Source organism: Phalangium opilio, unplaced genomic scaffold, assembly GCF_054372755.1.
Source record: "Phalangium opilio isolate 3A_F unplaced genomic scaffold, DU_Popi_V2 ptg000105l_1, whole genome shotgun sequence".
NCBI classification, from domain to species: Eukaryota; Metazoa; Arthropoda; class Arachnida; order Opiliones; family Phalangiidae; genus Phalangium; species Phalangium opilio.
The window spans coordinates 7611517-7625142 of NW_028324207.1; the positions used below are offsets into that span (position 1 = coordinate 7611517).

The following is a 13626-nucleotide window of genomic DNA, read 5'->3' on the forward strand; positions in this document are numbered from 1 at the left end:
AATTATTGATGTCCGTTCCTAAATTATTGATATCCGTTCCTAAATTATTGATGTCCGTTCCTAAATTATTGATGTCCGTTCCTAAATTATTGATGTCCGATCCTAAATGATTGATGTCCGATCCTAAATGATTGATATCCGTTCCTAAATTATTGATGTCCGTTCCTAAATTATTGATGTCCGTTCCTAAATTATTGATATCCGTTCCTAAATTATTGATGTCCGTTCCTAAATTATTGATTTCCGTTCTTAAATTATTGATATCCGTTCTTAAATTATTGATATCCATTTTAAGTGAATTTTGTCCGAAACGGCGCCCCATAATGTTAGGTTAGGTTAGTAATATTTTATAAATCATTTAACAATGTTACGCCTTTTCCAAAATATTGAGGTTTAGCTTCATTGACTTCTCCAATAATATGCCTTTTCCAAAACATTACTGTTATATTAGGTTAGGTTTGGTTAAGTTAGGTTAGTAATATTTATATACTAACTTGATACTAGGTTTTACTTTTGACTAACATTTGATTCTATGAGATTCAAATACTTGGATATCTGAAAAGATTTCTGTTAAAAAGAGTGTAAATTTTTACATTTTGAAGTAGAAATATTGCGAAGCGGAAAATAACATAGGCCTTTTCAATGTGATTTAGTTATTAGTGTGGAAAAGATCTGTAGATTGATCGTGATCTTTGCGAGCTATACAGCATTTTAATATTTAATACATCAAAAACATTACAATTGAAGAATAGGTTTTGTTTATTTTACATACGGTCTACATTTTATCAGCTCTCAACGATTTTCAGTCCATTTTATTCTCTTTATAGGGCCGAATTCTCTACCTAATTGTATTTTTTTAAGAGAAAATAAGATGCAAACGCGTACTATTTTTAAAATGACGCTCATGTTTCTTGTTTAAATATTTTACCAAAGTAATTTTGGTGAAAAAAGTAAGATAAGAATTTCTTTAAATAATTGATGTTTTATAATCATGTCTTGAAAAGTGAAAATTTGAATATCTGTTACTTCAGGCAGGTAATTTTCTACACTTAGCTTTTACGACTCTACTAGATTTAAGGTAAATTAGTGACGAATAAAATAATTAATTTCAGTGATATTTATTCAATTAATTAAGAAAAACCTCCTAATTACGTCTGGACTCGAGAGGTTTATTTTGGGTTATCAACTTTTTTATTTTAGCATCCTCTGGGAATTTTACCACATTTAAAAAGAAATGAATTCTGAGAACGGCGGTGTAACAATAGGACATAGTGCCCTAAGAGTGTGGTCTCTGAAAATGCGCAACGCTTTCGTTGATACAATTCAGAATGGTGAAAACATAAACAGTTTCGGCCCATTTTTTACAAAAGAGGACGACAGATGGTTTTTGTCCAACACCTTATTCATGGTACGATTAAAAGAAATTTTACATTTTAGAGCAGTTTTCAAATCCATCGATTCATTCGTATGACTTGTACGTTTATCTAATATGAAATGACGCCACACTGATGACATTTGAAGGGTTTTTAAACATTGTGAATGCGTTGATGTCTAATCAAATGACTCTTAAGCGTACTTGCATATTCACACTGATGACATTTGAAGGGTTTTTCAGCACTGTGAATGCGTTGATGTGTAATCAAATGATCCTTACGCGCACATGCATATTCACACTGATCACACTTGAATGGTTTTTCACCACTGTGAATGCGTTGATGTGCGATCAAATTACCCTTGTTAGTGCTGGCAAAGTCACACTGATCACATTTGAATGGTTTTTCACCACTGTGAATGCGTTGATGTCTAATCAAATGACTCTTAAGCGTACTTGCATATTCACACTGATGACATTTGAAGGGTTTTTCAGCACTGTGAATGCGTTGATGTGTGATCAAATGATCCTTACGCGCACATGCATATTCACACTGATCACATTTGAATGGTTTTTCACCACTATGAATGCGTTGATGACTGATCAAATCACTCTTACGCGCACTTGCATATTCACACTGATGACATTTGAATGGTTTTTCACCACTGTGAATGCGTTGATGCGCGATCAAATGACTCTTACGCACACACGCATAGTTACACTGATCACATTTGAAAGGTTTTTCACCACTGTGAATGCGTTGATGCGCGATCAAATGATCCTTACGCGCACATGCATAGTTACACTGATCACATTTGAAAGGTTTTTCACCACTGTGAATGCGTTGATGCGCGATCAAATGATCCTTACGCGCACATGCAAAGTTACAGTGATCACATTTGAATGGTTTTTCACCACTGTGAATGCGTTTATGTCTGATCAAATGACTCTTGTTCGTGCTGGCAAAGTCACACTGACCACATTTGAAGCGTTTTCCTTTGTTAACTTTTATAATGTGACGTTGTAGACGTCTTTTATATTCAGTAGAATATTTGAACCGAGTTGAACGTTTCTTCCTGATTTTACCTACAAAAACGTAAAAACTCCATATATCCTTTCCAATTTTGTATCAATAATACAATAATAACATCCAAGGGCATTTCATAATAAAAGGTCTTTAATAAGAACGTCCTGAACTCACCAAAAACATCTCTGTAAAAATATGCCAAGTTGTTTGGCCGTAAAAAGAAGTGAGATCTAAAATACGGCCAAGTTATTATCTCCAGGTGAACCAACATTATATTCGACTTAAAACTTCTCAAGAATGTTTTTCTGACTTGGCCATTTGCATATCAAGGATTCGTTTAATTCCAGATATGGATCGAAATTAAAATATTAAATCAAATTGGTCAAATATTCTTGATAAGCCTTTGTGGTTAAACTTGTAATTTCCGTTATTAACCTTCACGGGTGCAAAGAAGAAAGATGCAAGTTTGGAATGCTAATGGCCAAGTCAGAAAAACATTCTTGAGAAGTTTTAAGTCGAATATAATGTTGGTTCACCTGGAGATAATAACTTGGCCGTATTTTAGATCTCACTTCTTTTTACGGCCAAACAACTTGGCATATTTTTACAGAGATGTTTTTGGTGAGATTTCACTCCTTTTTGTACGTGCATGTTCTTGTAGATTTATAGAAGTAGGATTATGAAGTGAAATAAACATTTGTACTTTTAGATTTTTATTTGTTCTTTCCAAGAGTTTTACTTGGCTTTGCCTTTTTCAACTTTTTTGCATTCAACTTTCTTTTTTTTTCTCAGGCTGTGATAATTGTTAACCGTAATTCTATTCGAAGAACACAATATTGTGGCAAGTAACACTTATAATCAACAGAATAGATTTAAGAAAAACTAAATGAATCAAAACACGCTTAGAACCATTTCAGACGAAATGAAAAGGAAATGAGTAAAAAATTTAATTACTAAAACATTATGAAAAAAACATAAATTTTGCAATAATAAGAAAGAATCATATTAGTAAAAAATATTAATATTAAAAGACGAAAAAATTAAATTATAATGTCCTATTACGAGGGGATATAAATTATAAAACCCCCATTTCAGGGGTTAACAGGTGAAAATTCCCGCTTTTGGGACTTTTTCCTTTCTTTGTATGCTAAGTCCTACTTGTATGACAAATTTTATCATTCCCGCAACACCGGAAGTGCCCTAGAGGTTTAGATGATGACTCTAATTCTAAACCCCCATTTCAGGGGCTTAAAGGGGAAAACTCCCGCTTTTGGGACTTTTCCCTTTCTTTGTATGCTAAGTCCTACTTGTATGCCAAATTTTATCATTCCCGCAACACCGGAAGTGCCCTAGAGGTTTAGATGATGACTCTAATTTTAAACCCCCACTTCAGGGGCTAAAAGGGGGAAACTCCCGCTTTTGGGACTTTTCCCTTTGCTTGTATGCTTAGTGGTACAAGTATGCCAAATTTCATCATTCTAGCACCACCGGAAATGCCCTAAAGGTATAGATGATGACTCTAATTTTAAACCCCCATTTCAGGGGCTAAAAGGGGGAAACTCCCGCTTTTGGGACTTTTCCCTTTCTTTGTATGCTAAGTCCTACTTGTATGACAAATTTTATCATTCCCACAACACCGGAAGTGCCCTAGAGGTTTAGATGATGACTCTAATTTTAAACCCCCACTTCAGGGGCTAAAAGGGGGAAACACCCGCTTTTGGGACTTTTCCCTTTGCTTGTATGCTTAGTGGTACAAGTATGCCAAATTTCATCATTCTAGCACCACCGGAAATGCCCTAGAGGTATAGATGATGACTCTAATTTTAAACCCCCATTTCAGGGGCTAAAAGGGGGAAACTCCCGCTTTTGGGACTTTTCCCTTTGCTTGTATGCTTAGTGGTACAAGTATGCCAAATTTCATCATTCTAGCACCACCGGAAATGCCCTAGAGGTTTTGATGATGTGTCAGTCAGTCAGTCAGTCAGTCAGTCTCATAATGTGTCATTTTCACATAGGATTATCACAGAAACCAAATGAGTTAGAAAGCTGGAAGTTGGAGGACTTCTTAGGATTAACACTGTGCCCTTGAGGTGCAAATATGAGTGGTGTACTATTCCCCAGTACCGAGTTAAGAGGGGGTCAAAATGAGGCTGAAATGTTTCGGGTAAAGGATTGCTGGTAGTGCACGACAACTTGGCGGGTGCACTGCCGTGCACCCAGATGAAAGATTAGGAAAGATGGAAACAGAGCTCGTCGAACGATGCTTTCGGATAAAAATCGCAGACACCTTTATAGGCTATTCCCGACTATTCTGAGGGCCGGATTAAGCAATTTTGCAACCGGGGCCGAGATAATACGCGCCCCCTTAAGCCGGGAAAATAGAACATGAAATGTTTCTAAGGGGGAATAGTTTAAGTCAATGCGCCCCCAACAAGCCTTGCGCCCGGGGACCAGTGCCCCCCCCCCACCTAATCCAGTCCTGTGATCATGGCGTGCTTTGATCGAAACTTTTGACGACACACCTCAAATGCCCAAGATTTTCCCTAATTTGGAGCAAATGCCTCACTCAAGTAAAAGGTTTTCCCCTTTTCACCTAGATAGTGTTGTAAATTAGAGATAATACCGGTTGTTTTTTATCTATATCCAGATTCTATTTTCTATACTTGTGTTTTTTATGCATCGCGGTCATTCTTGTAATCTTTATTTTTTATCGCGATGCCTTAACTATATAACCGGATAACATTCCGATAACGTTTGTCAGTTCCCAGTTATCTGTTCTCAGATATCAGTTGTCAGTAGCGTTCCCGGAAATTAACTTAAATGTTTCAATTAAATTAATAAAGTGTTTTTAACCAATTAAACCCAGACTCGTTCATGCGTCAAACAACAACAGGTTATGGGCCCAGCACGCTTCCACTGCGCAGAGGTTTAGAAGTCATACGAAGTTCAACGCCGGGAAGATTATCCTGAAGGTGCGGAGTCAGAAGAAGAATGGCCGGAAATCACCTGGGACGAATCGAGACGTTAACGAAAGATAATTATGATACCTGGAAAATGCAAGTGGAAGCCCTGCTTCAAAAGAACGACCTCTGGGAGTACGTAGATGGAACTTCAACAAGGCCAACTCTGGTACGGGGAACGGAAGGCAACGCCCAGGCGGTCGCTACCTGGGACAGTAATGATCGAAAAGCAAGAGCGGACCTAATCTTGTCGATCAGTCCGTCGGAGTTGAAGCAAGTAAAGAATTGCAAGACCTCACGGGAAGTATGGCAGAAGCTCGAATCCATCTACCAGTCCAGTGGACCTGCCCGGAAAGCCACGCTGCTGAAGAAACTGACCCTCAAGAAAATGAAGGAGGGAGAAGATGTCCGGGATCACGTCCGAGAATTTTTCGATGCAGTAGACAATTTGGCTGACATGGGAGTAGCTGTAAACAACGACCTACTGGCCATTATGTTGTTATACAGTCTACCAGAATCGTACGAGAACTTCCGGTGTGCAATAGAGTCCAGGGATACGTTACCTGATCCAGAAGCCTTAAAAATAAAGATCCTGGAGGAATCGGACGCCAAGAACTCCAGGGAAGACGAACCCGTGCAGAATGCGAAGATGGGCAGTAACCACTTTTCCCGGACAACTGCAGAAAGGGGTAGAGGAAGAGGTTCATGTGGACGAGGAAGCACGACCTTTAAGTACAAGTGTCATGGATGCAGGAAACCCGGCCACAAGGTAGCCGATTGCCCCGACAAAAACAATGGTTCAGGCATAAGAACCAGAAAGAAAGAAAACGCCCATCATATACTGGCAGAAAATTTGGCCGAGGAAGAATTCGCACTGCACCTGAAGGCTGATCAAGATTCCTGGTGCCTGGACAGCAGAGCCACCTCACATATGACTTCCAAGAGAGACTGCTTCAATGATTACGAAGAGACCACGAAATCTTTAAACCTGGCCACTACAGAGTCAACGAAGATACGAGGTGTTGGCGAAGTAAAAGTACCCGCAACGAATGGCAGCGACAATCGGATTCTTCGCCTGGAACGAGCCCTTCATGTCCCGGATTTAAGAACAAATCTCCTATCCATTGCCAAGATGACAGACAAAGGACATGAGGTCACATTCAAGAAGTCGCGGGCCTGGATTAAAACGGCAACCGGGGAAGTGATTGCAGTTGCTGACAGAGTTGGAGACCTTTATTTCCTGAGAAAGGCTGAAGAAACTGTCCATGCAGTGCAAGCGGAAATAAAGCCTAGAAGCAACCTGGAGAACTGGCATTTCCTACTCGGTCACTTGAACGAGAGAAGTTTAAAGGAAATGGCCCGGAAGAATTTGGCTACGGGACTCAACATTGAAAAAGATGGGAGCCTGGGAATCTGCCAAATCTGTATCAAAGGAAAGCAATCGAAGGAGCCGTTCCTGAAAAACGAAGATAGCCGAACCTCGCATGTCCTGGAAATAGTACACTCTGACGTATGCGGGCCGATGAGAGTAACGTCGATGAGCGGAGCCAAGTACATCGTCGTTTTCGCTGATGATTATTCCCGGTGGAGTGAAGTCAGTTTTTTAAAACACAAGAGCGAAGTGTTGAAAGCCTTCAAAGAATTCAAGCATCGAGCTGAAGTGGAAACCGGGAGAAAAATCAAGATATTGCAGTCCGATAACGGAACCGAATACTGCAACAATGAATTCGACAGATTCCTGAAAGACTCTGGGATAAAAAGAAGACTCACCGTTTCATACACCCCGGAACAGAATGGCATTGCTGAAAGAAAGAACAGAACACTCCTGGATATGGCCCGATGTATGATGATACAAGCGCAAATTCCACCATCATTCTGGGCAGAAGCGATGGCCACGGCTAATTACATTCGAAACCGTTGTCCTTCCCGGAGCATAAATGGAGAAGTACCATTTGCCAGATGGACCGAAAAGAAGCCATCCCTGCAACATTTGAAGATTTTCGGCGACAAAGCTTTGCTGTTGGACGAAAATAAAAGGAAGGGGAAGTTTGCAGCCAGGAGCAAAGAATGCGTTTTCGTCGGCTATTCTCAAGTCTGGAAGGCCTATCGACTCTGGGTTCCGTCCGAGAAGCAAATTTACCGAAGTCGAAATGTCAAGTTCCAGGGAGAATTTAATAAACAAGGCGGATATGATGATTTCGTCACTCCAGAAGTCAACCTGAAATACGGAAGCAAAGCTAAAGGCGAAATCGAAGTCCCGGCCACTACACACGCTGCAAAACCGTCAGGCAGAGAAGAATTCAAAGAAGTCAAAAAGGAGTTCAAAGATGAAACCCCGGAAGAATCTAATGACCAGGAAAACGAGGACATCTTCGAAGAGCCCTCAGAAACCCTCATTCTGAAGAAAGGTCCCGGAAGACAGAAGAAAATAAGAACTGGAGTACCCGGACGACCGAAGAAATCGTTCAACATGATTCCGAGCGTCTCAGAAGAGTCTACTGAAGAGGCTACTGACGAGCAAGAAACCCTGTCCGATGAGTCAGCAAACCTAGAACCTTTGTCCATGAAGCAAGCCCTGGCTTCTCCGTACGCAAACGATTGGAGGAAAGCAGTAACGGAAGAGTTCGTTTCGCTTATCAAGTGCGAAACCTGGGACATCGTTGACTTTCCGGAAAACCAGAAGGTCCTTGGAAATCGTCTAGTCTTCCGAACGAAGTACTTACCCAGCGGAGAAGTAGAGAAAAGGAAAGCCAGGCTCGTAGCGAAAGGTTTTGCCCAGAGACCAGGGATCGACTACCAAGAGACGTTCGCACCCGTCATTAGATCCAGCTCCATAAGACTGCTTATGGCCCTTGCTGTGGAAATCGGTTTGGAAGTCCACCAAATGGATGTCGTCACGGCCTATCTTAATGGCGAACTCGAGGAAGAAATATATATGGTCGTCCCGGAAGGACTAACAGAATCTCTCGAAGAAATCGTCAAGTCAACCCGGTTCGACAAGTCAATCATTGCCAGAGCAAAGAAATGGACCAGCGACCTGGAAGAAGAGGGACATAAAGTCTGTCGTATCAAGAAATCCCTCTACGGCCTAAAACAATCGGGCCGTCAATGGTACAAGAAGTTACATCAAAGACTTTCGGAGATTGGAATGAAACCATTGAAGAGCGACCCCTGCTTATACGTTTTACGAGTCGCGGAAGATGTTATGATCATTGGAGTCTACGTAGACGATCTGATCCTTGCAAGCAACAACCCGGATTGGATGATTGATGTAAAGCTTGAACTTGGGAGAAAATTCGATATGAAGGACCTGGGGCCAATCCATCACTGTCTCGGAATGGAATTTCACCAAGATCTAAAACAAAATACCATCCGGATTTCCCAAGCGAAATATGCAGAAACGGTTCTGAAACGTTTCAACATGCAAGACTCCAAAGCAATAGCGACTCCAATGGATGCCAACAACAAGTTGCAAAATCCAGAACACCCAGCAGCAGAAGACATCAGTCGAATTCCGTATCATTCTCTGGTCGGCTCTCTCATGTACCTGGTAGTGTCATCACGACCGGATATGGCGTATTCAGTCAGCGCATTGAGCCAGTTCAATACAAGTTACGACGAAACTCATTGGATTGCCGGGAAAAGAGTTCTGAGATACCTGAAGGGAACTCTTCATCATGGGTTGCTTTATCGGAAGACCGGATTGCCAATCCAGGGTTTCGTTGATGCAGACTATGGAGGCTGTCCGAAAGATAGGAAATCATATACTGGATATGTTTTCAAACTAGCCGGCGCTGCAGTATCCTGGGAAGCCCGGAAACAGCGAACTGTTGCCTTGTCCAGTACAGAAGCAGAATATATGGCAATGTCCGACGCAACCAAAGAAGCCATATATCTCAAGGGACTTCTCAACGAATTTGGAGTATCAGTTCAGGCGATCGAGCTGTACAACGACAACCAGGGTCCCCAGAAACTCGTTCAGAATCCTGTTTTCCATGCCAGAACGAAGCGCATTGTATCCGGCACCACTTCATTCGAGACACCTACGACCAGGGACATATAGCCTTGCAGTATCTACCAACAGAGGAAATGCCAGCCGACATCTGTACAAAGAGCCTGTTCCATCCGAAGCACCTCTTCTGCGTCAAAGCCCTTGGACTGGAAATAATTAAATGACCACCCCCTGGATAGAAGATTGAAACCACCGATATTAAGAGGGACTGTTGTAAATTAGAGCATGGATGAAAAAAAACTAACAGGGATAAATCACGGCGGTAAAATGTTTGTTCGAAACGCACCCTCGCGGCCGAAATTATAAGAACCGGAAACATTCAATTTACCGATTCAATCACGGGGTCAAGTCGGTTGTTGTTTCGTCTGCTTTTTGTACCCACGTAATCGTAACCGGGAATGTTTGCTGTTCTCGCGGTTACGGCGAGCTCAGCCGCCGGCGGCTCGGGAATCGGGATTCCGCTGATACCTAGTCAAGGCTTAGAGTAGTTTTCAAGTCTACTATTATTCGCAGAGCTATTTTTCTGTTGAAATTAAAAAAAACTTATAATATTTAGTTGAAGACTTTAAATGACTCGATAAGTTTCGAAACTTTAGCTTTAAAACGTTGAATATAACGTATGCAAGTTACCAACCCTAACAAATCATACGAAGATTCTCAAACGTCTAAAGTTGGAATCGACATTTTTAAATTAAAGTTCCCGAGGTTACCACGAGATGGCAAAATTTCTATAAATCTACTTCCGAATTTGAATCGGTAAATGAGCTAAAAAAAATCGAAATCAAATCTGGCAGCCTTGTTGGTAACAAACGTGTTTCCCTCTTAGTAATGTAAAGTCTACGAGTTTGATTTATCCCTGTTAGTTTTTTTTCATCCATGATTAGAGATAGTACCGGTTGTTTTTTATCTATATCCAGATTCTATTTTCTATACTTGTGTTTTTTATGCATCGCGGTCATTCTTGTAATCTTTATTTTTCATCGCGATGCCTTAACTATATAACCGGATAACATTCCGATAACGTTTGTCAGTTCCCAGTTATCTGTTCTCAGATATCAGTTGTCAGTAGCGTTCCCGGAAATTAACTTAAATGTTTCAATTAAATTAATAAAGTGTTTTTAACCAATTAAACCCAGACTCGTTCATGCGTCAAACAACAACAGGTTATGGGCCCAGCACGCTTCCACTGCGCAGAGGTTTAGAAGTCATACGAAGTTCAACGCCGGGAAGATTATCCTGAAGGTGCGGAGTCAGAAGAAGAATGGCCGGAAATCACCTGGGACGAATCGAGACGTTAACGAAAGATAATTATGATACCTGGAAAATGCAAGTGGAAGCCCTGCTTCAAAAGAACGACCTCTGGGAGTACGTAGATGGAACTTCAACAAGGCCAACTCTGGTACGGGGAACGGAAGGCAACGCCCAGGCGGTTGCTACCTGGGACAGTAATGATCGAAAAGCAAGAGCGGACCTAATCTTGTCGATCAGTCCGTCGGAGTTGAAGCAAGTAAAGAATTGCAAGACCTCACGGGAAGTATGGCAGAAGCTCGAATCCATCTACCAGTCCAGTGAACCTGCCCGGAAAGCCACGCTGCTGAAGAAACTGACCCTCAAGAAAATGAAGGAGGGAGAAGATGTCCGGGATCACGTCCGAGAATTTTTCGATGCAGTAGACAATTTGGCTGACATGGGAGTAGCTGTAAACAACGACCTACTGGCCATTATGTTGTTATACAGTCTACCAGAATCGTACGAGAACTTCCGGTGTGCAATAGAGTCCAGGGATACGTTACCTGATCCAGAAGCCTTAAAAATAAAGATCCTGGAGGAATCGGACGCCAAAAACTCCAGGGAAGACGAACCCGTGCAGAATGCGATGTTGGGCAGTAACCACTTTTCCCGGACAGCTGCAGAAAGGGGTAGAGGAAGAGGTTCATGTGGACGAGGAAGCACGACCTTTAAGTACAAGTGTCATGGATGCAGGAAACCCGGCCACAAGGTAGCCGATTGCCCCGACAGAAACAATGGTTCAGGCATAAGAACCAGAAAGAAAGAAAACGCCCATCATATCCTGGCAGAAAATTTGGCCGAGGAAGAATTCGCATTGCACCTGAAGTCTGATCAAGATTCCTGGTGCCTGGACGGCGGAGCCACCTCACATATGACTTCCAAGAGAGACTGCTTCAATGATTACGAAGAGACCACGAAATCTTTAAACCTGGCCACTACAGAGTCAACGAAGATACGAGGTGTTGGCGAAGTAAAAGTACCCGCAACGAATGGCAGCGACAATCGAATTCTTCGCCTGGAACGAGCCCTTCATGTCCCGGATTTAAGAACAAATCTCCTATCCATTGCCAAGATGACAGACAAAGGACATGAGGTCACATTCAAGAAGTCGCAGCCCTGGATTAAAACGGCAACCGGGGAAGTGATTGCAGTTGCTGACAGAGTTGGAGACCTTTATTTCCTGAGAAAGGCTGAAGAAACTGTCCATGCAGTGCAAGCGGAAATAAAGCCTAGAAGCAACCTGGAGAACTGGCATTTCCTACTCGGTCATTTGAACGAGAGAAGTTTGAAGGAAATGGCCCAGAAGAATTTGGCTACGGGACTCAACATTGAAAAAGATGGGAGCCTGGGAATCTGCCAAATCTGTATCAAAGGAAAGCAATCGAAGGAGCCGTTCCTGAAAAACAAAGATAGCCGAACCTCGCATGTCCTGGAAATAGTACACTCTGACGTATGCGGGCCGATGAGAGTAACGTCGATGAGCGGAGCCAAGTACATCGTCCTTTTCGCTGATGATTATTCCCGGTGGAGTGAAGTCAGTTTTTTAAAACACAAGAGCGAAATGTTGAAATCCTTCAAAGAATTCAAGCATCGAGCTGAAGTGGAAACCGGGAGAAAAATCAAGATATTGCAGTCCGATAACGGAACCGAATACTGCAACAATGAATTCGACAGATTCCTGAAAGACTCTGGGATAAAAAGAAGACTCACCGTTCCATACACCCCGGAACAGAATGGCATTGCTGAAAGAAAGAACAGAACACTCCTGGATATGGCCCGATGTATGATGATACAAGCGCAACTTCCACCATCATTCTGGGCAGAAGCGATGGCCACGGCTAATTACATTCGAAACCGTTGTCCTTCCCGGAGCATAAATGGAGAAGTACCATTTACCAGATGGACCGGAAAGAAGCCATCCCTGCAACATTTGAAGATTTTCGGCGACAAAGCTTTGCTGTTGGACGAAAATAATAGTAAGGGGAAGTTTGCAGCCAGGAGCAAAGAATGCGTTTTCATCGGCTATTCTCAAGTCTGGAAGGCCTATCGACTCTGGGTTCCGTCCGAGAAGCAAATTTACCGAAGTCGAAATGTCAAGTTCCAGGGAGAATTTAATAAACAAGGCGGATATGATGATTTCGTCACTCCAGAAGTCAACCTGAAATACGGAAGCAAAGCTAAAGGCGAAATCGAAGTCCCGGCCACTACACACGCTGCAAAACCGTCAGGCAGAGAAGAATTCAAAGAAGTCAAAAAGGAGTTCAAAGATGAAACCCCGGAAGAATCTAATGACCAGGAATACGAGGACATCTTCGAAGAGCCCTCAGAAACCCTCATTCTGAAGAAAGGTCCCGGAAGACCGAAGAAAATAAGAACTGGTGTACCCGGACGACCGAAGAAATCGTTCAACATGATTCCGAGCGTCTCAGAAGAGGCTACTGACGAGCAAGAAACCCTGTCCGATGAGTCAGCAAACCTAGCTATCTTATCAGAACCTTTGTCCATGAAGCAAGCCCTGGCTTCTCCGTACGCAAACGATTGGAGGAAAGCAGTAACGGAAGATTTCGTTTCGCTTATCAAGTGCGAAACCTGGGACATCGTTGACTGTCCGGATATGACGTCTAGTCTTCCGAACGAAGTACTTACCCAGCGGAGAAGTAGAGAAAAGGAAAGCCAGGCTCGTAGCGAAAGGTTTTGCCCAGAGACCAGGGATCGACTACCAAGAGACGTTCGCACCCGTCATTAGATCCAGCTCCATAAGACTGCTTATGGCCCTTGCTGTGGAAATCGGTTTGGAAGTCCACCAAATGGATGTCGTCACGGCCTATCTTAATGGCGAACTCGAGGAAGAAATATATATGGTCGTCCCGGAAGGACTAACAGAATCTCTCGAAGAAATCGTCAAGTCAACCCGGTTCGACAAGTCAATCATTGCCAGAGCAAAGAAATGGACCAGCGACCTGGA

At 42.4% G+C, this 13626-nt stretch overlaps 2 protein-coding genes across 3 annotated transcripts in view; both read right to left on the reverse strand.

Moving 5' to 3' along the window:
• The window catches only part of LOC149629062 (uncharacterized), a 198082-nt gene that overhangs the window by 159357 nt on the left and 25099 nt on the right, over positions 1 to 13626 (reverse strand). The window lies entirely within an intron of this gene.
• Positions 1101 to 13626, reverse strand: part of LOC149629068 (uncharacterized) — a 28925-nt gene continuing 16399 nt past the window's right edge. Inside the window, exon 2 of the mRNA XM_089851463.1 lies at positions 1101 to 2458. Coding sequence (XP_089707589.1) covers positions 1527 to 2458 — 932 coding nt within the window. The 3' untranslated portion in view covers positions 1101 to 1526. The remainder of the gene's footprint in view (positions 2459 to 13626) is intronic.